This window comes from Carassius carassius, chromosome 46, assembly GCF_963082965.1.
Source record: "Carassius carassius chromosome 46, fCarCar2.1, whole genome shotgun sequence".
Lineage (NCBI taxonomy): Eukaryota > Metazoa > Chordata > Actinopteri > Cypriniformes > Cyprinidae > Carassius > Carassius carassius.
Genome location: NC_081800.1, coordinates 26075859 through 26100955, shown reverse-complemented (window position 1 = coordinate 26100955; position 25097 = coordinate 26075859). Strand labels below are relative to the sequence as shown.

General features: G+C 36.2%; 1 protein-coding gene across 1 annotated transcript in view; it reads right to left on the bottom strand.

Moving 5' to 3' along the window:
• Window positions 1–1862: 1862 nt before the first annotated feature.
• The window catches only part of ddah1 (dimethylarginine dimethylaminohydrolase 1), a 62976-nt gene continuing 39741 nt past the window's right edge, over window positions 1863–25097 (bottom strand). Inside the window, exons 2-6 of the mRNA XM_059541434.1 lie at window positions 10798–10897; window positions 10081–10154; window positions 7991–8110; window positions 4561–4704; window positions 1863–1989 (exon numbers count right to left, since the gene is read on the bottom strand). Of these exons, the coding sequence (XP_059397417.1) occupies window positions 1873–1989; window positions 4561–4704; window positions 7991–8110; window positions 10081–10154; window positions 10798–10888 (546 nt within the window). The 5' untranslated portion in view covers window positions 10889–10897 and the 3' untranslated portion in view covers window positions 1863–1872. The remainder of the gene's footprint in view (window positions 1990–4560; window positions 4705–7990; window positions 8111–10080; window positions 10155–10797; window positions 10898–25097) is intronic.

The window sequence follows — 25097 nt, the reverse complement described above, 5'->3', positions numbered from 1 at the left end:
GCCGCCTTTTTTTTTTTTTGAAAATACAAGAGTAGAAAGAAAAACTTTCACAAGAAAAGCAGAGTTTTTTTTTTTAGGATGATGACAGATTTCAGCATGTATTTGGTGAGCTGATAGCAGGAAAAACTCTGTAGTTCATGATGAAACCCAGCATTCTTTCTGGATGAGCAGATTCTTTATGACTTATATCATACAGAGGGGCTTGTAAACGTTACGAAAACTGCAGAATATTGTGACCTTCTGGCAGAGAAATAATGATAACTTCATTTTCTCTTCAGCAGGAGAAATAAACTGATGCATTACGACAGAGTAACGCCATCTTTTCATTTCTGCGAATCCTAAAACACTTGTGTGGAAAAGAAAGAAAGTCGTGGTATTGAAGGTCGTGAAAACCGCTAAACTGAAACGTGAGATGTGACCGAGGAGCTGTTTGAAGCTAAACCTCTTTTTAATCTCTCAATACGGACTTTCTTCCCTCGCAATTCTGACTTTTTTTATATCCTGACGAATTTTCTAATTGTTCTTTTATAAACTCACAATTATGAGAAAAAAAAAGTAATTGCGAAATATAAACTGAGACTTCTGACTTTCACGCAATTTAGTTTTACTTCCAGAAAATAAAAAAGGTACTTGCGAATTTTTAATCTCTCAATCCGGACGTTTTTTCCTCCAAAACTGACTTTTTTATATTCTGTCTTAAATGTAAAAAAATTCATTTTATAAACTCGCAATTACGAGAAAAAAGTAATTGTGAAATATAAACTCAGACTTCTTTCTTGCAATTTAGTTTTTCTTCTTCTACAAAATAAAAAAGTTAACTGCGACTTTTTAATCTCTCAATCCAGATTTTTTTCATCCACAAAATAAAAAGTTAAATCCAAATTTTTATCTTGAATTTGACTTTTTACTTGCAACTTTTTAAGTTGCAATCTCAAATCTCAAAATGTTTTCTCAGAATCGCACGTTCATATTTTGCAGCATTTGTATATTGTAATGTATCACAGTTGTCACAGTTTGTAATTTTTTTTCCTCAGAATTGCGAGAAAAAAAGCGAAGTAAAATGTTGCAATTACCTTTTGTTTTTTTTTACACCCATGGCAATTTTTTTATCCTCTAGTCCAATTCACGTACTTTCCTTCCTACATTGTTTACATAATTCGAATAATTGTGAATTGATTTAGCTAATGTTACCCACAATTCATTGCGCTGGCTGAGTTTATGATTTCCGCGGAAAGTGTGAGGAACGAAGCTGCCACCACAGCAGGCTTTAAATGTATGAAGCTAAAGGTTAAGTAGCCTAATAATGAATTATAAGGTAATATAGCTTGATGCTAACTCTACGCAAATGCAACAAGTGAAAGGAAGAACGTCCAATCAGCACCTGAGGATCGTGAAACCACGGCATGTTGAAAAGCGTGTTTATTTTTTATTATCTGGGAACTGCAGGAAAAACGAAAGCAAAAAATTATTTTTTTTGCTTAAATTACTCAATAAAAGCATTAATGGCTCATTTCACACGTCACATCTGTTCGCCGGATATTTATTCCAAATGCACTATAAATCTATTTATAAACACGATGCTACAATCTAGGCAACACAAAGTAACAATTCATCATCCATCGTTTAAAAACAGGCTTTTTACGGGTCCTGATGAACGTTAAATGTGAGAAACACGTACGATTCGGTCATTCTGAAAAATAAATTTCCTCACATATTAGAAAAAGCTGACTTTAAGTGTTTTATATTCTCTTTCCTTTAGACGAAACGATCTGATTCATTTTCCTGGAGTCATAAAACAAAAACAGGCCATCAGGCCTCATTCATGAAACACACGCCGAATATGAAACGGTGTGTTTGAAGAATGATTGTCTCTCAGATGTTCTTCTTCCTGTTGATGAGCACCGAGCAGCAGGTCAGCGCGCCGTCCACCTTCACTTTCTCCTGATTGGACACCGGAATGAGCATGTGATCCTTCAGCTTCTCAAAGACCTGCAGCAGGAGACACACAGGAGACTTTTATTATGAAAACTTATCAATCGTAATAATCAATATATCGATTTATCGCACAATTTGTGTGCATTTCTACTTGTTACTTTGCAATTTTTGTTAGAAAATGTTTATTTACTATGAAGGTGTCTAATATTTTGACTTAATTTAAATGATCTAAATATTTTTAAGAATTAAAAGTTTGTTTTCGTTTGAAAGGGTGTTGGCCTTCTTGCATTATTTTGCTGTTATTTTATGATTATATATTCAGTGGCACAAAATGGCCTTATAATGACAATAATATTGTTTATCGTAATTATTTCTGAGGCAATGTATCGCACAACAAAAAGTTTTAATCAATGTGATTGTTTTGTAATCAGTGTCAGAGGATTCACAGCATAATGCTGAGAAACCTTCAATTGAAATGCATTAATAAATATAATATAATAGTAAATGACTGAATTACATTTTTCTGAGCACACACACATTTAAATAAATCATTTAAAAATAAATCTATATATGTTAAAATATACAAAGGATTAAACTAAAACGTTTTGTTTTTATTAAAAAATTTAAATATAAACAAATCAATATAAATAATATAATATAAAAAATACTGAATTTAAAATAAAATTCTGAGAACATTTTGAAATTGTACTGTCATTTGATATATTAAGAGATAAATATGATATAAATATTAAATAGTATTAATGTAAAATATACTTAAATGATTAAAACTAACAGTTTTGCCTTCATTTATATGTTAAACATTTCAATATAATATTTTTGGGAATTGTTTTTAGTAAAACTTAACTCTTACCATATATATATATATAAAATGGATAAATTAATCATAAATAAATTACTGAATACATTTCTAAGCACAACATGAAATTGTCTTTGTATGTGAAATAATTCAAATATTTTACAAATATTATTTCACAAATAATGTGAAATAATATTTATATAAAATATTATATTTAATAGAAAATTAAATTTGAAAGCATTTCTGGCTTCTACCACGTAAAGTTAAATGTTTTCATAAGTGAACCATTTACAACAAACTGTAAAGTTCACATAAATGTGGTCTTCAAGAACAGTTTTTATTTCTATTATTAATGACGCACAGAAGCGTTGTGTAATTCCGAGCTCATGATCTGCAGCTGTAAAGCATTAGTCCATCTCAAAAAGCCTCATAAAGAGCAGTGTGTCATTTGATGGAGATCCTCCAAAAGCCCAGCCGTGTTTTCCTAAGAGTCCTCCAGCAACCGCAAGATCTCTTACTGCGGACCGAGACTATTGCAGACAATCAAGAGACCATTAATAGTACATCTACTCATGCTTCACACACAGCTCTGATTAAATCATGCATCACTGGATCATCAGATGATCGTACATCTCAGTCTAGTTAGATATATTATTGTTAGTTCATTTTGGTATTTATTATAGTAATATTAGTGATAATAACGGTTTTAGTAATATTAGCTAGTTTTAAAGTCACTCATTTATGTTTGAAATCACTTATTTATACCAGATGAGATTTATTATTTAATTAATTTATGTATTTATAGGGAGTGAGTGAGTGTGCGTATGTGTGTTTGTGCGCATATATGCGTTTGTGTGTGTGTCTGTGTGAGTGAGTGTATGCATGTGTGTGTGTCTGTGTGCGTGCTTGTGTGTGTGAGAGCATGTGTGTGTGTGCGTGCGCATCTGTCTGTGAGTGTGTGTTTCTGTGTGTGTGTATGCATGTGTGTGTGAGCGTGTGTGTGTCTGTGTGCGTGCATGTGTGTGTGTTTTTCTGTGTGTGCATGCGTGCACATGTGTGTGTGTCTGTGTGCGTGCTTGTGTGTGTGAGAGCATGTGTGTGTGTGCGTGCGCATCTGTCTGTGAGTGTGTGTTTCTGTGTGTGTGTATGCATGTGTGTGTGAGCGTGTGTGTGTCTGTGTGCGTGCATGTGTGTGTGTTTTTCTGTGTGTGCATGCGTGCACATGTGTGTGTGTCTGTGTACGTGCATGTGTGTGTATGCATGTATGTGTGAATGTGTGCATGTTTGTGTGTCTGTATGCGTGCATGTTTGTGTGCATGTTTGTGTTCGTGCGTGTGCATGTGTCTGTGTGCGTGCATGTTTGTGTGCATGTGTGTGTGTCTCTGTGTGTGCAGGTTTGTGTGCGTGTGTGTGTGTGTCTCTGTGTGTGCATGTTTGTGTTCGTGCGTGTGCATGTGTCTGTGTGCGTGCATGTTTGTGTTTCTGTGTGTGTGTATGCATGTGTGTTTGAGTGTGTGTGTGTCTGTCTGCGTGCATGTGCATGTGTGTGTGTCTGTGTGTGCATGTGTGTGTGCGTGCATGTGTTTGTGATTGTGTATGCATGTTTGTGTGTGTGTGCATGTGTGTGTGTTTGTGTGCGTGCATGGTGGGAGTGTGCGTGTCTGTGTTCATGCATGTGTGTGTCTGTCTGTGTGTGTGTGTGGGTGTGCGTGTCTGTGTGTGTGTGTGTGTGTGTGTGGGAGTGTGTGTGTCTGTGTTCGTGCATGTGCGTGCATATGTGTGCATGTGTGTGTGTGTGTGTGTGTGACCTTGGCGCTCTCAGGAAACTCCTCCGGTGTGCAGTGCAGCAGGACGTGTCCTTTCCCCGGCAGGTTCATGTAGACACAGTTTGCTGCCAGATCATCAGGAAGTGTCAGTTTATCATATTTATGATCGCTCATCTGCTGCATGATCTACAGAGAACGACAGAAAATACAAAAGTTACTTCATCAGTTTGTAATAGGATGGTGATATAATGGAATTAACTTAATAAAAGAAAGGTCAAGTATTTAAAGAAAGAAAAACAAAGAGGATAATATTAAACAAATGATTAATCTGAGCACATCATGGAATTTTGTATTTTTCATTTGTGAAATAAAATGTATACTGTGACAGAACATAGAATATAATAATAAATGTTGAACTAAAAAGTGAGAAACTCCTCGTATTTTTGGCCTCTTTATGGTTCTAGACTTATACTACAACTTTCTGATGACCTCATCAAGAGCGGAGCCTCTGATTGGTCGGGTTGTTTTTTTGCAGCACTAACGGATGACACACACACACCCTCACAAAGAAACACACACACACACACACACACACCAGCGAGACACCAGCAGAGGGAGACGCAGGTCAGGGTTTACTATCGCTCTCATATAAAGGGAGAAATGGCATCCATTCTATATTTTACTTCCACAAATTACTATTTAGGCCTCAACTTGAAAGATTAATGTATTTGAATTATATATAATATTTCCAGTCTTTTGGATTTCACCTCTTTAACATAAAATAATATATCTAATGTGATGCATATCTGCCAGTCGTGCTTCAATCTCACACATTTGAGCTAATTTGTTCCACAGCTAGTCACATTTTCACCATGTTCATATTTTTTAACTGAATAAATGTAATTTTTTTTCACTATGAACAGATTTATGCTGATTGTAAGTTATCTGAATAAATGCATTTTTAAAAATGATAATAAATATAATAACAATATATAATATCAAATGTGGTAAAATGACTTAAAATATATTTTTAATATACTAAATTTTATATAAAAATCTATCAAATATAAACGTAATTTATTTTGTTATTAATTTGAAAATAAAATATATATAAAAAATAACAAATGACAAATAAATGTTTTATAATAAATGTATATTTATTATTACAAGTATTTAAATAAATGATTAAAATGTAGAAATATATTCAAATTATATAATAAATCTTTTACAAATATGCATATTTAAATAAAATCAAATAGATACAAAGCAAAAGGTGGCTACTTTGAAGAACCTAGAATATGACATATTTTCAGTTGTTTCACACTTTTTTGTTATGTATATAATTCCATATATAATTCCACATGTGTTAATTCATAGTTCTGATGCCTTCAGTGTGAATCTACAATTTTCATAGTCATGAGAATAAAGAAAACTCTTTGAATGAGAAGATATGTCCAAACTTTTGGTCTGTACTGTATATATATATATATATATATATGATGCTATATTTGAAAAAATAAAACAGGATTATTTAAATAAAATCAAACAGAGTTATGCAAATAGTTATGAAAACAAACCATGCCATGATTTTAGTTTATGTTAAATCTGTATAATCCAAATTTCTTTTTTTTTTGCAATCTAAATACACAGATGTATATAATATGATAGATTACAATTAGTGCACCCTAGATCATTAGCATCCTAGGTATGCATTACAATCTATTTCTGGTGTGTGTGTGTGTGTGTGTGTGTGTGTTTCTTCATACATGATTCTGTAAACTGACTGCCTGATGCATCACAATTCCAACTTTAACACCTGAAATCACAATTCCTGCATGGATTCAGGCTGTGCTGACGTCAAACGCGAAGAGGAAACGCTGAATCCCTGCTGGGAATCTGGGAATGAGCCAAATCAAGGAAGGAAACACAGAAAGAGGGACGGATAAAGCGGCTTCGGCGATAAGGAAACTTTGGCGCGATGAGACCGATTTCCATGATGATGTTTTTCATGTTTGCAGAGTTTACAATTATCCCGATCCAACATAATCCAGGCGTTCCAAAGCATTCCCGTGCCAAGAACCAGCGTCACTGAACAGCTCGTTATCATTAGACCCAGAGATCCGGATGCGGGAGGAATGAAGCATATTAAGGACGCAGCAAGACTTTGGATTCATCGTGTTTAACGCTTTACTGTTTTTACTGCACAATATCAAGTTAAGTTCATATTCTGCAATGTTTAATGGATTTATAAGAGTTTGCTCTCTGGGAATATTTAGCTCTATTATTCCAAAAGTTTGAAATTATTACGATTTTTTTTTATGTTTTTGAAAAACTGTTTTCTGCTCACTGAGGCTGCATTTCTTTGATTAAAATACAGTAAAAACATTAAAATTGTGAAATAGTTTTACTGTTTCAATCATCTGTTTTCTGTGTGAATCTGTGTTAAAGTGTAATTTATTTCTGTGATGCTCCGCTGTATTTTCAGCATCATTCCTCCAGTCTTCAGTGTCACATGATCTTCAGAAATCATGAAAATATGATGATTTACTGCTCAAGAAATATTTCTGATTATTAGCAATGTTGAAAACAGTTGTGCTATGCAATATTTTATTCATAAGAAATGAATAGTTCTATATTGATCAAAATGCATATAAAATACATTTGGATACACTGTTTTAACAAACTAATAAACCTAATGTGTTTTATATCTGTCAGTCATATATTAATGAAACAGGTCAGATTTCTATAAATCAACAAATAAATCATTCCATAGTTCATTACTAACGTTTTCCATCCATTTGATTAGATTAAAATAATTATATTTTGTAAAAATATTTTTTTTTTATTATATCACATTATCCATTTTTATATATTTTAATCGATTTATTTAAATGATCATGTTTTTAAATTTTTCTATATTTTATATTCTATTATTTTTTCATACTTTATCCCAAAATCTAAATAAATTCTATTTTGCTTATAGAAAATTATTATTATTTTTATTTTTTGGGAAGCACTTTTACAATATTTCCCTTACTGTAATGCTAAAAATCTCATTATAATAAAGCAAAAATATATTAATATAAAAACATTTTATTTAAATGATCACACAGGTATGCATGTGTGTATATATTATAAATAAAAAAACTATATTGTTTTATTTCATTTAATATAAAAACATCAAAAATCTTAATGATTTCAAACTCTCTCTCATGAGTTCTATAGAGATTACCATTAAAATGTGCACTTTCTAGCAGAGGAAAAATGTGTTTGTCAAAGTCGAATGTTTGACTAATTTTGAACAAACTGCTATATTTCCAGCAGGTTTTGCTCTATTTTCATGATTGTAGAACCCTGTAGTTCTATATACAAGCGCTTTAGTGATTAAAACTTGTGCAATAATCAACCCAGGACTGTAGGTTGAATTGTAGATCAGCTGCTGTTTTTCAGACACATTCGGGTGTGTTTCTACCTTCAGGGCTTTCTGCGCGGCTTCGCTGGATCCGATGGCGATGAGACCCGGGCCGGCCATGCTGCAGAAACTCTTCAGATGGAGTCTGTCCTGGACGGGAACCGTGGACACGGCGTAGTCCTGTAAAACAGAGTCCGGTTGGGACACACATCAGCACAAAAGCATTTTGGATCCGACTGGAGAAACATTCACTCATAACAACAGAATGAAAATATTGTGTACTCTAAATAAACTACTAGCGCATTGGCTCAGCGGGTAAACAAAGGGAAAAAAACGATTCTTCGCTTATTGGAAAAAGACACCTAAAGCACTCCAGACTTTGAAGGAGGAAAAAACACACTCAGAGATTCTTGAGGAGAAAAAAAGGGAAAGTTTTTGAGGAAAGTATGGGTGTATTTATAAAAGACGTTGTCTGTTGTACTATGATCATGTTTCATAAAGCAGCTCTGCTTTCAGTTTAGCGAGCCGGATGATTTTTCACTGCTTAAAAGTTTCCATAAATCATTGGCACGCGATCGATAAGGAGCTGCAGGCATCCTCTAGCTCGTTTGCAGCTTGTTACGAACTTGTGATGTTAAAAAGCATCTGTGACATTAGCGAAGAATGTTCTGTATTTACGACCGGCATTTGATTTTCATTGAGAAATCAAAGCTCGCGGCTGATGTTGTTCTCAGTCTGTGGAGGAAAAACATCCTCAACGGAGCTTAACCTGATTCACATTAAACACTGAGAGACTGAGAATGAAGAGAAGAGGAGGAAAGATAGACAGACAGACAGACAGACAGATGGACGGATGGACGGACAGACAGAGAGACGGACAGACGGACAGACAGAGAGACGGACGGACAGACAGACAGAGAGACGGACAGACAGACAGACAGACAGACAGACAGAGAGACGGACAGACAGACAGACAGACAAAGAGACGGACAGACAGATGGACGGACGGACGGACAGACAAAGAGACGGACGGACGGACAGACAAAGAGACGGACGGACAGACAGACAGACAGACAGACAGAGAGACGGACAGACAGACAGAGAGACGGACGGACAGACAGGCGGACGGACGGACGGACGGACGGACAGACAGACGGACGGACAGACAGACAGACAAAGAGACGGACGGACAGACAGACAGAGAGACGGACGGACAGACAGACAGAGCGACGGACAGACACACAGAGAGACGGACAGACAGACGGACAAACAGACAGAGAGACAGACAGACAGACAGACAGACAGACAGACAGACAGACGGACGGACGGACGGACGGACGGATGGACGGACAGACAGACAGAAAGACGGACGGACAGACAGACAGACAGACAGACGGACGGACGGACAGAGAGAGAGACGGACAGACAGACAGACAGACGGACGGACGGACAGACAGACAGACGGACTGACAGACAGAGAGATGGACAGACAGACAGAGAGACGGACAGACAGACAGACAGACGGACGGACGGACAGACAGAGAGACGGACAGACAGACAGACAGACGGACGGACGGACAGACAGACAGACAGACAGACAGACGGACAGACAGACAGACGGACCGACGGACGGACGGACAGAAAGACAGACAGACAGACAGACAGATGAACGGACAGACAGACAGACAGACAGAGAGACGGACAGACAGACAGACGGATAGACAGATGGACGGACTGACAGACAGACGGATAGACAGATGGACAGACAGATGGACAGACAGACGGAGAGACAGAAGTACAGACAGACAGACAGACAGAGAGACAGACAGACGGACGGATGGCCAGACAGCCAGACAGAGGGACGGACAGACAGACAGACAGAGGGACGGACGGACAGACAGACAGACAGACAGACAGACAGCCAGACGGACAGACAGACAGACAGACAGACAGACAGACAGACAACTGGACAGACAAATGGACAGACGTAAAGACGGACGGACAGCCAGACGAACAAACAGACAGACGGACAGACCGAGAGACGGACAGACAGACAGACAGACAGAGAGACAGACAGACGGACGGACGGACGGACAGATAGATAGATGCATAAATAGACAGATAAATAATCAGAGATGGATGAGACTCACCTTAAACGCGTCAGCCAGGATCTCTGCTCCTCTCTGATTGGTCCTCTTGGATAATCCAACAAAGAATTCTCTACCTGAACATCAGAGACACGTTAACATTCACCCCCAGAGGAACTGGCAGCGGCTCATAGACATGACCGAGTGCTGGTCTAGACACCAATGTGGATTGTATCTAGCTTCCTTCACTGATCAAAGGAAACCAAACTAATTTGCAAGAGACATTAGTTAAAGCTTCGTAACGACTCTCTGAGTTCACAGAGTTCAACTCTACATCAATGCCACTGAAACTTCTGATCAGAGGCCAGTGAGAAGCTTCAACGTGTAATGTGAAACGTGAATCCAGAACAGTAGCCACTTAATGTTTTATACAGGAGATATGAGCTTCATGATGCCAGGAGGAAACGTTTCTGGCCGGGAACGACTCCATCCGAACGTCTCCAGACTCAATAACTCAAGAAAAAGTCACCTACATCATTTTACTTTTGAGTGAACTATCAATTTAAATTTGTATGCATGATATTGCTTTAAAATAGAAATAAAACCAAAACAGAAACCTTTTCATGAGTGATCTCAGACTTTTAGACTTCACTGTACACATTCTGCTAGATGATCATCTTTGATTGGCTGTTTGTCTGTGCACACAAGGATTTGATTGGCTGGCTCTGCCACAAAGGGCGTTCTATGTTTTACAAAGGCATAATAAACCAAATTTGGTACCTGTGAACAGGACATCTCCCCCGTCCAGTGTGGCTGATTCATCAGTCATCTCCACTATATTGAGGCCGAGCTCAGTCAACGCAGTTTTCATGGCCTCTGTCTGGAACAGAAAAACATTTACATTTATTCATTCAGCAGACACTTACAAAAAACTGCATTAAAACCACACAAAATACCCTAGTTATTTACCCTAGTAGCATTGCAATGTCCTAGCAACCACATAGCAATTGTATAGCAATTGAATAGCAGCACAGTATTTGACATCACCGAAGTTCATCATGTCGGCTGTCTTACACTTGGTGGTAAAATACAATTATTGAATGCGTTTATGGTCACTTGAGTCCTAAAAGCAACAGTTGTTTTCACATTACACATTTATAGTGTGGAAAAAGAGAGAGAGATGTGTTTAAAACACGTATTTTTCAGTTGAACAGCACAAAGTTACTGAGGGATCAATACAAACACAATGTGAGGGCTGCTGTGATCGACTGATTAGCCTAACGCAGCCTATCATGCCAAACTGAGGGAAAAAAACTAATTACACAGTACACTTTCTGTCACATCCCAATGACAACTTGATCGTTTCCTTGAGAATATATCTACAAATAGTCCAAAAAAGTGACTATTGCAACATCATGGTTATGTAAAAATCAAACTGAACTCTGCCCTCGTAAAAAGTAAAAAAGCTTTCTTAAATCTGATCCAGGAGGTGATTGTTGGCCCGTGAGGAATAAGTGAATTCCGATGACATCATCAGCAGGGGCCAAAGGTGATGTCATTCTGAAGGAAACAGGGAAAACTTTTATGAGGAGAAAAGATTTAGAGGAAGTGATCTGCTGGATAAGAGGAGAGGATGCTCAAAAACAGAGCGTGTGTGTGTGTGTGTGTGTGTGTGTGTTCTTGTTCTTGTGTCATATCAGGACTCAACTCTGTATAATGACATGGGTATGACACAGGTATTACAAGGAGAGGGAGACTTATGAGGACATAACCCATGTCCCCATTTTTCAAAACGCTTATAAATCATAGAGAATGAGTTTTTTTGAGAAAGTAAAAATGCACAAAGTTTCCTGTGAGGGTTAGGGTTAGGTGTAGGGTTGGTGTAGGGCCAGAGAATATACAGTTTGTACAGTATAAAAACCATTACTCCTATGGGATGAACACACTTTACACAAAAACAAACGTGTGAGTGTGAGTGTGTGTGTGAGTGAGTGTGTGTGTGTGAGGTTAGCGGGGTGTTTTAACAGCTCTAGAGGCTGTGTTTCTTTACAGGATGAATCAGTGTTTCCACGGCGATATCTGGCAGTGAGGTCACCGTGGATTGCTGTCGCCAAGCATGAGGTCATGCAGGTGTGTCGCCACGGCAACCGTATGTTATAAGGTGAGAGAGGACCCAAAAGCGAAATGACAGTCTTTAATAAAAAGGTAAATGAGGCAGCCACCAGTAAGGTAAAAAACAGAAATCTTCTTGACAAAAAATCACAACGAAAACAGCCAAAAATTAGGCCAGTAATCAGTAATTCTTCTTGGATACAAACTTAGGCAGAGTTCCTTCGTTCGAAAAATATCCCATACACAGGAAAGGATGCATATGTGTATCCTTCGCGCTCTCAAATCACCCACAATCCTATGCGCGCAGCTTCACTATCTTGTTCAAAAATTCAAAAATGTCGAAAGTTAGCGGAGTCGGAGCGTTAATGGTTTTTATTTTGGTCTAATATAAAAGTCTCTCAGCTTTCTAAAATCTATAAAAGTCTTTAAAATATTTTTAACCATTTTTATTCAGAAATATAATTTATTTATATTTATAAACTAAACATATAAACATCTATATATAAGACCAGAAGCTGAATATAAAAAATAGGAATATATAATATTATACTATATAAAAAATAATATTAATAATAATAAAAATTCAGACCAAAAGGCCAATAGATAGATAGATAGATGCATAAAATAAAATGGGTTTTCATTAAAGGGATAGTTCACCCAAAATTCACTCAAACCAGACCATTATGAATGTATTTGTTCTGCTATGGATAATCCAGCTCTGGTGTGTATGTGTGTGTGTGTGTGTGTGTCTCTGTGTGTGTGTGTGTGTGTGTGTGTGTCTCTGTGTGTGTGAGTGTGTGTGTGTGTGTCTCTGTGTGTGTGTGTGTGTCTCTGTGTGTGTGTGAGTGTGTGTGTGTGTGTCTCTGTGTGTGTGTGTGTGTGTGTGTGTGTCTCTGTGTGTGAGTGTGTGTGTGTGTGTCTCTGTGTGTGTGTGAGTGTGTGTGTGTGTGTGAGTGTGTGTGTGTGTGTGACATATCAGGACACAACTCTGTATAATGACATGGGTATGACACAGGTATTACAAGGAGAGGGTGATTTATGAGGACATAACCCATGTCTCCATTTTTCAAAACGCTTATAAATCATACAGAATGAGTTTTTTTGAGAAAGTAAAAATGCAGAAAGTTTCCTGTGAGGGTTAGGGTTAGGTGTAGGGTTGGTGTAGGGCCAGAGAATATACAGTTTGTACAGTATAAAAACCATTACACCTATGGGATGAACACACTTTACACAAAAACAAACGTGTGAGTGTGTGTGTCTGTGTGTGTGTGTGTGTGTGTGTATGTGTGAGTCAGTGTTTGAGTGTGTGTGTGAGTCAGTGTTTGAGTGTGTGTGTGAGAGTCAGTGTGTGTTTGAGTGTGTGTGTGTGTGTGTGTGAGTGAGTGAGTGTTTGTGTGTGTTAGTGTGTGTGTGTGTGTGTGTGTCCATCTGTGTGTGTGTGTGTGTGTGTGTGTGTGAGTGAGTGAGTGAGTGTGTGTGAGTGAGTGAGTGTGTGTGTCCATCTGTGTGTGTGTGTGTGTGTGTGTGTGTGAGTGAGTGAGTCAGTGTGTGTTTGAGTGTGTGTGTGTGTGTGAGAGTCAGTGTGTGTTTGAGTGTGTGTGTGTGTGTGTGTGTGTGTGTGTGTGAGTTTGAGTGTGTGTGTGAGTGAGAGTGTGTGTGTGTGTGTTTGAGTATGTGTGTGAGAGTTAGTGTGTGTTTGAGTGTGTGTGTGTGTGTGAGAGTCAGTGTGTGTTTGAGTGTGAGTGTGTCTGCGACGATCTCTCACCCTTTCCACTGACCGTCTGTCAAACACACATCACCATCAAAACAACAACCTCTCAGCAGCAAACACTGTGAACGCAGTCAAAGGTCAGAGGTCAAATGTAACCCCAGGCCACACTGAGAGGGCATGTTTGTCTTCACACGTGCTGACAGACGGATTGTTATCATTCATGACGCAGACACAGGTCTCACTTTTCACAAATCAGTTTACGTCTATGATGAGATGAACGGAGATTCAAAGACAATTTAAATTAATTTAGTTTGTATAACTATTGTATAATATCTGAATTTAAGAGATTACTCTGTAATGAAATTAAAATGTTGGTTGGGTTCGTTATAGTAACAGATTTAAATTAAACTGTAAGTTTCCTTCGATTAGAGATTTATACATCGTTGGGTTTTGTCCTTATGAAAAAAAATATTTTTAATTAGATACCAATAATCCCTTTCATTTAATCCCGGAATTCCAGTCTCAGGAATTCTGACTCGTGGCTTTTTTTCAGTCCCAGGATGCATCAGCGCTGGTCATGATCCAGCGATTCCTGCGGGACAAGGGCCACATTCCTGTCATTCCACCGAACAGGAGCGCAAACGAACTCTAATGAGACGGAGAATGGGCTCTCAGCGGATAAAGTGTCTGCTGTACAGTGAGGAATAAATGGCCTACTGTAGCTAGAGATGAGATTAGAGCCCATAGAGAAGATGCTCTGCTGCAAACTCACACCAGCAGCTGCTGAGGGACAATCAAAAAATTAAAATTAAAATAATAACAATAAATAAATAAATAAAATGAATTAAAATAAAATAAAATAAAAATTCTGACCAAAAGCTGAACCATCAAAAATGATTAAGAAAAAATAAAAAATAATTAAAAAAAATTAAACTATAAATAATAAAACATAGAATATACAAAATATTAAAATTGTAATACAAGTAAAAAATCAGACCAAAAGATATAATACAAATATAATAATTTATAAATAAAAGTAAAATAAGAATATATGAAAAGATAAGAAAAAAATTAACAGATTAGTCTGTAAGTAAGAATATAAACCATATGCAGCTCAGGATGTAAATTATTAAATTACAATGAAATAATAAATGCTGTGTCCTAAACTAGGTGGAAAAAACATTTTGCACAAATAAAATAAAATAGAAAAATTAAAATCAGATCAAAAGCTGAATGCACAAAAAAATAAAAATAATAATTATATATATATATATATATACATACAACAATTTAATATACTATATAAAAGATGGAAAATAAAATATTCGTTAAAATATAATAAAGACAAATTTGGTGGAAAAGGTCAAATCAAAAAGAATAAGTAAAAAAATTTACAATTTAAACACTAAAAATAACAATAAAAGAAGGAATATAAAAACAATTATGTAAAAATAAGAAAGATTCATACCAAAACGTGGACAGTCAAAAAGAATGAAACAAAATAAATAGAAAACTAAACTAACATTTTAAACAATAATAGAATATAAAAGCTTTAATATAAAACAAGACGAACTTAGACCAAAAAGTGCATTCACATAAAAACACTGGAAAGAAAATAAAAAATAAGCTTAATGCTAATTGCGAAAGTAGCAGAAACATCATGGCCAATCGAGGAAAGAGCTGCAGAAAAAAGAGAGATGTGTATTAAAACAAAGAAAAGGCGGTTATCAGCGTGCAGGAATCAGATCTGTGGGGTTTGACGTCACACACTCGCATACACACTCAATGAAACGCATGATTCTGAACATCTGTAGACATGAAATGAACTGAAAACTGCTTCCTAAACAGAACTCAAGATAACATCCCACTCTTTCACGCTCCTGTTCTCGTTTAAGAGTGAATAAGATTGATGTCTTAGCACAGCTGCTCAAACTAATGAGGCGCGTTTAATGTTTGAAATAAGTGTTCACGGTCAGTAGAGCGTCCATCACATGATCAACAGATCTCACGAATGTTTCCAAGATCTGCACAATACAAATGCAAAACACCTTAAAACAACCTGAAACTGTCTTGGCATCCATTCAGAACACCCTAAGAACCATCCAGAACGAACGAATTCAAACCAGAAGCTGAATGGTTAAAAAATAATATAAATCATTTATAATACCATATATATATAAACTCACAACACAATGTGAAATCAAAAATATATATTTAAAAAAAAAAAAAGAAAAAAAAACTATACTACAGTAAAAGTATGAATATAACAACAGTTATATACAAAATAATAAAATCTGTCCAAAGGAATAAAAAAATAATAATATATAATACTATAGAATAATATCAAACATGAAACATAATAATATAAATAATATAAAAAAAAAATCTAAAACAATATATAAGAACATCAATATACGAATGAATTATAAAACTAATGTGTAATACAAATAAAATCAATTGTATAAAATAGATATAATATCAACAAAAGGTAATATTTTATAATACTACTAATAAAAAATAAATTTATAATAAATCAAAAAAATATATATAAAAAATATATAATACAAAAAAATAATAATAGGATAAAAAATAATAAGTACAAAAGAAAAAAAGAATAAAACAATATTTAATACTAAACAATTATACAAAAACAATGACATAAAAATTATTTGAGAACAAAAATATGAAAAAATAAATAAAAATAGGGTGGTTATAATACTATACGACAATATAAATTAATAAACCTAGCAATCTTGCAGAACATCTTAGCAACTAGATAGTAACCACTCAAGACACCCCAGCAACCACCCAATTCCCAGATTGCCGTCTCTCAAATGCAGTTGGACCCCCCAGGCTGTACTCCCTCATTCCCACCATGAGCCGCTCTCTCGCGGGGCTCTTCTCTCCGCCGCGCTCTCTCGGGTCCCCACAGCCGGTTTCGGGTTCTGCTGAGCCATTCTGGGTCTTTTGGAGAGAGTGGACGGGCTGCATTCGCGGGTCAGCGGTGATGGGGATTCGGTGTCCAGAGAAGCTTTGTTCGCCTTCAACAGCTCGGAGGAATGGACTTCATTACGCTCACAGCTACTATCTGTGCTCTTTTACCGCAATCAGTCCAGAACACAGAGAGACAAAAGACTGAACAAACACATGAACCGTGAAAGCTCATCTATCACCAGATACTCCCGCTGGAGCACAGCCATTTCAGGCATCTCAGACACTAAACTACACTCTCACGATTACTGGAGAACATGTGAGATTTCCTTTACTTTAAATCAAATAAAATACAAAAAATATATATATTTTACGGAGCCCTGCACATGGCATGCAGGAAAAAAATAGTAGGCTAAACTGTGCGCACGATTTACTAATTCGTTCCCTCAATGTCCTAAAACATGCACACGATTACTATTTTGTTCACTCGATTTATAAACTGTGCGCACGATTTACTAATTCGTTCCCTCAATGTCCTAAAACATGCACACGATTACTATTTTGTTCACTCGATTTATAAACTGTGCGCACGATTTACTAATTCGTTCCCTCAATGTCCTAAAACATGCACACGATTACTATTTTGTTCACTCGATTTATAAACTGTGCGCACGATTTACTAATTCGTTCCCTCAATGTCCTAAAACATGCACACGTTCACCATTTCGTTCACTCGATTTATAAATTGTGCACACGATTTACTAATCCGTTCCCTCAATGTCCTTAAATTAGCACACGATTTATATCGTGTTCCCTCAATTTACTATTTCATTCACTCGATTTATAAATTGAGTGCACGATTTACTAATTTGTTCCCTTGATCGAGGGAAAACAATAGTAAATCGAGGGAAGGCAATAGTAATCATTTGCACGTTTTAGTACATTTAAGTAACGAATTAGTAAATCATGCGCTCAATTTATTTATTTTTTCTTGCATTTCATGTGCGGGGCTCCGTAATATTTAACCTTAAAAATTTAATAAAGAAAAATAACTTAGAATATAATTAAATATTTTGGGTGTGACACTTTTACAGGCCTTCGAAATATGATACAACAGGCTTTCTAGGGTTTTCCCGCCAAGTTAACTCGGAACATGAATTCAAGATTCCAAACAATAAACTCCATAGAAAGGTTCATTACCATGGATACAGGCACACAGTGTTCCTAAATGAACCACTAAACATTCCGTTTCCCAGAATTCCGTTTACAAATAACGTGTCAACCAATAAACCGATTAACTGCTGTAGCATGACTAAAAAGATGGAATGAGAGAAATGTATTCCGATCACAGTTTTGTAACGGTAGAGTAACAGGACGGCACGTTCTGATTGGCTGTCGGCGCTAGGTGAGCATCAGAAGAGATTACAAGATCCTGGAGAAACACACACATCTGAAACAAACACAAACAGCAGGAAAACAAAACATTCTTCCCAGACACCTCCAAACCCCCCGGAGACGAACAAAACCTGAGCTGCGCTCTGGACACGACCCGCGGCGAGTGTGTGAGCGATTTGCCGTAAAATGTCTGGCAGGAATGTGTTTTCCACCCTGGAGACTCAACAAACACGCAGCTGGCCGGCCGGGGGTCCGACGCCGTTCACGTCCAGAAGCGCAACCGTTCTGGTCATTATATCACACCTCTACACCTCACTGAGGCAGACAGAGGAAATGAAGCGCTTTAAACACACACACATGCAGCTCTGATAAACAAACGCAGCGATCCGCAAACGTTTCTGTCTGACGGGACACAAAACGCTCCAACGGTTGATGGACGGAAAGTTTCGAGGTTCGGATTTGGGGTTAAAAGTTCAATTTTCTCATCATTTACGTTTTTTTAATTCATTACCTCAAATGAAAACAAAGATAAAACTCATTTAAAAATATTGTAATAGTTATATAATACAATTTAAATACATATAAATGAATAAATAAATATTTGTCATAATGGCAGCTTTGACACAAACGTATAAATGGAAAATAATTTATAAAACAATCCCGAAATGCAGTGCTACAGGCTCAAACATTTTTCTCAAGATGGTTTGACCGAAAAATATTTGAGGGAAATAATTATAATTTCATACTGAATAAATTGATAAATATATTCCGTAGGATGAATATCTAAAAAAAAAAAAAAAAAAATTAATAAGCATATTTTTAAGTATATTTAATATTATGTATACAAATTAATATAAAAGCTTTATCTAATTCAATTATATCCAATATTTTTGTGTATTTTTTGTATATTAATATTTGGACCCCACTGTCTCTGTATGGATAACAAAACATCTTGACATGAGGGTGAATAAATAATGACAATCTTCATTTTTAGGGGAAATATGTATTTTTAGGAGAGCTGCGGTGAGAAAGGGGTTATGGGATAGCTTTCAGCAGGCTTATGAGCGAGTGAAGGGTGTAATGACTTCATATCTCACCAGTGCTGGTAAACAGGACCACCCGTGAGTGTGTGTGTGTGTGCGTGAGTGTGTGTGTGATGCAAATGCAAATTACATATTTTTCTGGGATATTAAGCTTCCACAGAACTGCCGGTATAACAACCTCTGAATCATATTTTATTTCTTCCGTGGAAAAATTTATCTTCAAACTAATTTCAAGTAAACCAGAACACCAAAGCACCCAGCAGACCTTCCAAACTGCACAGAGAAGTGCTGTGAACATCACAACACCGGCAAACACAAACGCTCACATTCACCTCACAATATATTCTAATCCAGTTACAAGTCCATTAAGAGCACAGAAGGAATGCGTGTGTTTGGTTCAGGTTTCCATCTCTCTGTGACTAACAGTTCAGAAACCTGATGTGAATTCCTGATGAGGGAGTCAATATGAGAAAGAGTTTGATAACAGCAGCATCAAAGCAGGAATTAAAGCCAGAGCTTGAACTGAGATGATGGATCAGACTCTCGCTCCCTTCTGCTTAACAAAGCAAAACACCATTCAGTAAGTCACATGACTCAGGCAGGGTCCAAAACCAGCTGCCAAATAGATAGACTGTATGCATTTTAGAAACTGAGCTGAAATACGTTATCTAAAGTTCAATGCTAAAAATAATTATATCTGATGTAAGTGAACCAAATTAATTCAAAGTATGAAGAAAATCAGTGAGGTTTGAGATGACAATTTACACTTTTAAATGTGAAATAATTTTTGCATTGGAAGGTTTTTCAAACTGGTCTGTTCAAAAGTTTATAGGAAAAAAAAAAAAAAAATCCAAATAATATTGAAGCGAATAAGTCAATTACATGAAAAAAAAAAAAGTATATATAAACTTAATCTTATTCTATTTTAACTAGTTGTCAGGGCAACATTTGTCATTTTCATTTACTTCAACATGATGTTCTAAAATCACTGAAACTGAAATAAAAATTTATAAAACCTATGTATACATATTTTAAAAAACTATTAAACATTACAAAAACATTTAAAATATGATAAAAACTAAATTACGTAAAAAAAACTTTAAAATTAAAATGAAGCAAAGTAGAAAAAAATCTACAATTGCATCTTGATGATGCTAAATAAATAAATAATAATGATTAGTTGACTTCAAATATGAAAATATAAAACTGCCTTTTTCTATTTTAGGGTTGGGATGATCATCAAAAAAAAAAAAAAAAAAAAAAAAAGTTTTGTCGACTAAAAAATGATATAAAAATAAAAAAATATAAAAAAGACAACTTATATTTCAGATAGCTACCAAGACAATATTTCTCGAAATCATTTAGTTTACTAAAAATGAAACGACATATATAAAATAATTCAAAATATGAACAAAAAACTTTAACAGTATATCAATGACTGCTGTTGCAATGTATGAACAGAAGTCACAAATCTGAGAGGCCTGCACCACGCTAGCAGATACAGACGGACGATGTGATGTGAGACAGACAAAACATCTCATCTCATCTCCTGGGCGTCATATTTCCTCCATCAGGCTGTTTTCCGTCCGTCTAATGGTCAGGAACACAACACTCATTGTGTGGAGCACACCGGGCACCAACATTTTCCTAAGAATGTTCTGGCGTTTGTCCCGGACGGGACCCTGCACCGGCGCGAGCACCAGGAGAAATATGACAAGCTCGTGTGGAAAAAGAACATGAAATATGAACAACAGACCAAAGAAAGCTGGTGAGAGAGAGAGAGAGAGAGTTAGAAGAAAGGATAAGATGCCATGGAGTTTCCCATAAATGCTAATGAAGGGGTTTCCCAGAAAACCATTTTTGCCTTTTTCCATTTTATTTGTATGGATATAATCTGATTGAAACAGCCGGCGGAGCTCACAGATGAACATACGGCTTAACTCCGTTCTGACAGACTACATGAGCTCATCTTTATGCCTCAGACTTGTCTGTTTATCTGGAGTCTCACATGTGGTTCATCGCAGCAACACATGCTTGATCTTAGTGTCGGCCTGCAGGATACGACCATATATGGGCAGCATTTCCTCAAGATGGGTCTGATCTGGTGAAATCAAGTGAAATCAAGCTCAGCTCCATCAGATCTAGTTACATTAGGAGGCCCAGTTCTATAAAAAGCTCAAACTCTGTTAGGAGGCCCAAAATCTATCACGAGGCTTAGCTCCATCAGGAGGCCCAGCTGCAGTAGGAGGCTCAGCTCCATCAGGAGGCCCAGCTCCGTCAGGTCTAGCTCCATTAGGAGGCCCAGCTCCATAAATGTCTCCCAGCACAGACTGCGGGAGGCCCATCTCCATCAGAAAATGCTCCTCTGTGATCGGGGCCTCTTCCTGTGGCCAGCAGTTCCAGACGGACTAAGTAATGGAAACTCTGACTCCAGAGCCTGATGGGGAAAACTTTGGCATCTCTAATCTCTAATGCCCCGTTCACAGACACATCTCTGTCATTCGCAGAGAACGCTCACCTTTAACCCGTACCAGCCATGTGGAACGAACAGAGAAGAAAACAGATGACGAGACAGGAGAGAAAGTGTGTGTGGCTGTAAACAATTAAGTCAAGCAGCCCAGTTACTTAGACATACAGACAGAGACGTCAACAAACTGCATAACTCAACCGTTTGTGCACTAGACACGAAAGAGAGAGAGAGCATTGTTGTGATTGGATGACTGAAGCATTCAATCACACAGACTTTCTCAGAAGAAGGGAAGAAGCACATATCTAGAGATCAGAGTGTAATGCATGAACACCTATTTTTGTTATAACGTTAATATGAATGTTTTTTAAAATTAATCATAGCTAATACAGTATTTAAAACCTTGGAGCAATGCCATTGTTTATGACAAAAAATAATAATATTTTAAGGTAATTAAAAATGATATATATATATATAAGCAATTAAAAAATAATAATATAAGATGATTAGAAATTATAATTTTATATAAATAATAAAAAAAAATACACTGATTTTTTTTTTCAAAATGTTATATACTGTACATATATATAAAAAATAATATAATTCATAAAAAATCAAAAATCTTTGACTGGTAATGTACATAAGATGCAAATAACAAACAATTAAAATTGATTACATTATCACGTATTAACAATTATAATAAATAGTAACACTATAATGACACTAAAAACACTAAACTTCACTAAAATAAATATATTTGGGGGGAAAAGAAATGACGGGATTTGATAATTGACAATAGTGTTGTTCCCTTTTGAAATGAAGACATTAATGAAACCAATAAAACACTATAAAATGCTACTAATCTGTATAAAAGTGACTCATTTAAGTTTGACTGCCACTCGCTGACTCTGTTAAAGAGTTTAACACAGGAATGAATGATCTAGACTCTCATTCCTCCATCATCATCTCAAACAACCAAACACAGCGGGATTTCCCATCTCTGTCTGTCTGGAGCAACTATGAATGTGGATTATTGTGATGTTTTTATCAGCTCTCATTCTGACGGCACCCATTCACTGCAGAGCATCCATTGCTGAGACACTGATGCAATGCTACATTTCTCCAAATCTGATGAAGAAACAAACTCATCCTGATCTTCGCCAGCCCAAAGATGAGTAGTAACAAACTCTATGTGAGCGATGATTTCATACACGATGTCATGATATTATAAAAGAGAAGATTCGGCACAGAACTCAAATCAAACAAACAGCAACAGAATCATAAACAAATGAATCCAGAGTCTCTTGCAGAGCTTTAAACAAAAACAGGACGAAGAGATCCAATCAAAACAATATTCACACAACAACAACAACACAGGCCTGTTGCCACGCTGGAGAGCAGCTTCCTTCCTGTTTGTTATTCTCTGATGACCTCAGAATCATGTTAACATGCACGTTGTGTTCTCCTTAAAGGGACGGTGCGCCAAAAACAACAATTCGCTCATCATTTCCTCACCCTCGCATCATACAAACAAATTAAACTCATTTTATGTGGAAAAAAGGAGGACTGTAGGTGCAGATGTTGCTGTATTGAAAAAAGATCTTTCAAAACTTATTTTGTCCTCTGGGAAAAAATTAAACAATGACATTCTGTTTATTGGTTTTTGGATCTACTGTAGCTTTAAGGTCTATATATATTTTTTTTTGAAGTGCTAATTTGGTGAAAATGGTCTCAACGCAAAACGTTCGGAAATTTTGCTCATAATACATGTACTTAGTTGTGTAATGTGAGGAATTATCTAGGGGTGGGCGATATCTCGATATTTAAAATATATCGAGATATTTTTTAAAAACGATATGGATTTTGACATATCGTATATATCGATATATTGTTTATATTTAATTCTGATTCCGCCACTTTGCTTGTTTGCCTTCTCTGTGCTGTGCTCGCCCCCCGTCTCCTTGCTTTTGTCCCCCCTCCCCTCACGTGTACAGAACTAGTCTAAAAAACAAAGTCTAAAAAAAAAAGACAACTGGTTCCATTATATGGAGATACATCGGTTTTAAGGCGAAGGGCGAACAGCAGGCAGATGTCTACTGTAGGGCCCAATGATTTTCGCGATGCAGAAGACGCAGACGGAATCACGGAATCCAGTCATAAAAACGGAATTTACAGTTTAACGCGGAATGTCACGGAATTTGTCAAATTTTGAATGAATTAATCAAAAGTAGGTCATGCACTTAAATCAAATCGCGATATGGACTAATATCTGCAAATATTAACCCGGAAAAGTCTATTTAAATATGAGTCCTGCATGTTCTGCGTGTCTGTTAATGAATGGCGCAGAAGCGCGTCTTCATTCATTAAACACACTGAAGCGCGTGACGCTCGCGGTGATTTCAGCGTCTTTCCTCTCACTAAATAAAGACGTGAACACATGAGGAACATCTCCAGAACTGCACTGAGAGTCACTTCATGAGCTTTTGAGCGTTCGATTTGAGTAAAACTAGCTAGACTGTAGTATCACATACACAGAGCTGTAAAGGTAAACCCGTCAAAATAAAAGTATTTGCCAGAAATCTATTACTATTGTTCAGCAGAATGTACATAGCCAACTACTACTACTATTAAAATGAAACGAACATAATTTTTTAAGGAATAATCACACAACATTTCTTCCATGTTTTATTTTTAATAGTAAATCCCCTTTGTTAACCAAGAAATAAAGTTTGCTTAATTTTAAATAATTAAAAGATAAATTAAACTGTGTACACAGAATTTCTGAAGGGGAAAAAACGTTTCACATAAGGCTATTTTAAGAATTTTTTAAACTAATTAAGTTGTTTTTATGCATTTAAATAATTACACATGCTAAAACACAGAACTAGATAACAATAAAACATGGTGAAGAAAAAAATAAAACGTTTCATAGGGCCCTAAACATGTAATATTTGGCATATTTGTTTTTGCAGTAGTTTTTGGGGGGCTATTTTTCCTGTAAAGATATCGAGATATAGCAAAATATATCGAGACATAAATTTAGACTTTAATTCTGACTTTAAATATTACGATAAAATGAAGACGCTCAAGTTGAAAACAATGCTTTTTATCAGGAACAGGTTTGTATATCTTCTATCTGAATCATGAAGGTCAGACGTTCACTCTCATAATTCCAGAAATAATATTAAAATATAGTGATAACTTCTAAAGATAAATCTGATGAGAAAATTAGGGGAACATTGTCATTATTGTTGAACTTTTAATAAATCAATGTTAAATTGTATAAGTTTCTCAAGTTTCAATTATTTATACATGCTTTTTGATTACTAACAATTAATGTAACCATTAAAAATGAATCCAAAAGAATTAAAATGGAAAACGTGAAAAAAATAAAATGCATTTCATAAAGCCTTTAATAAAT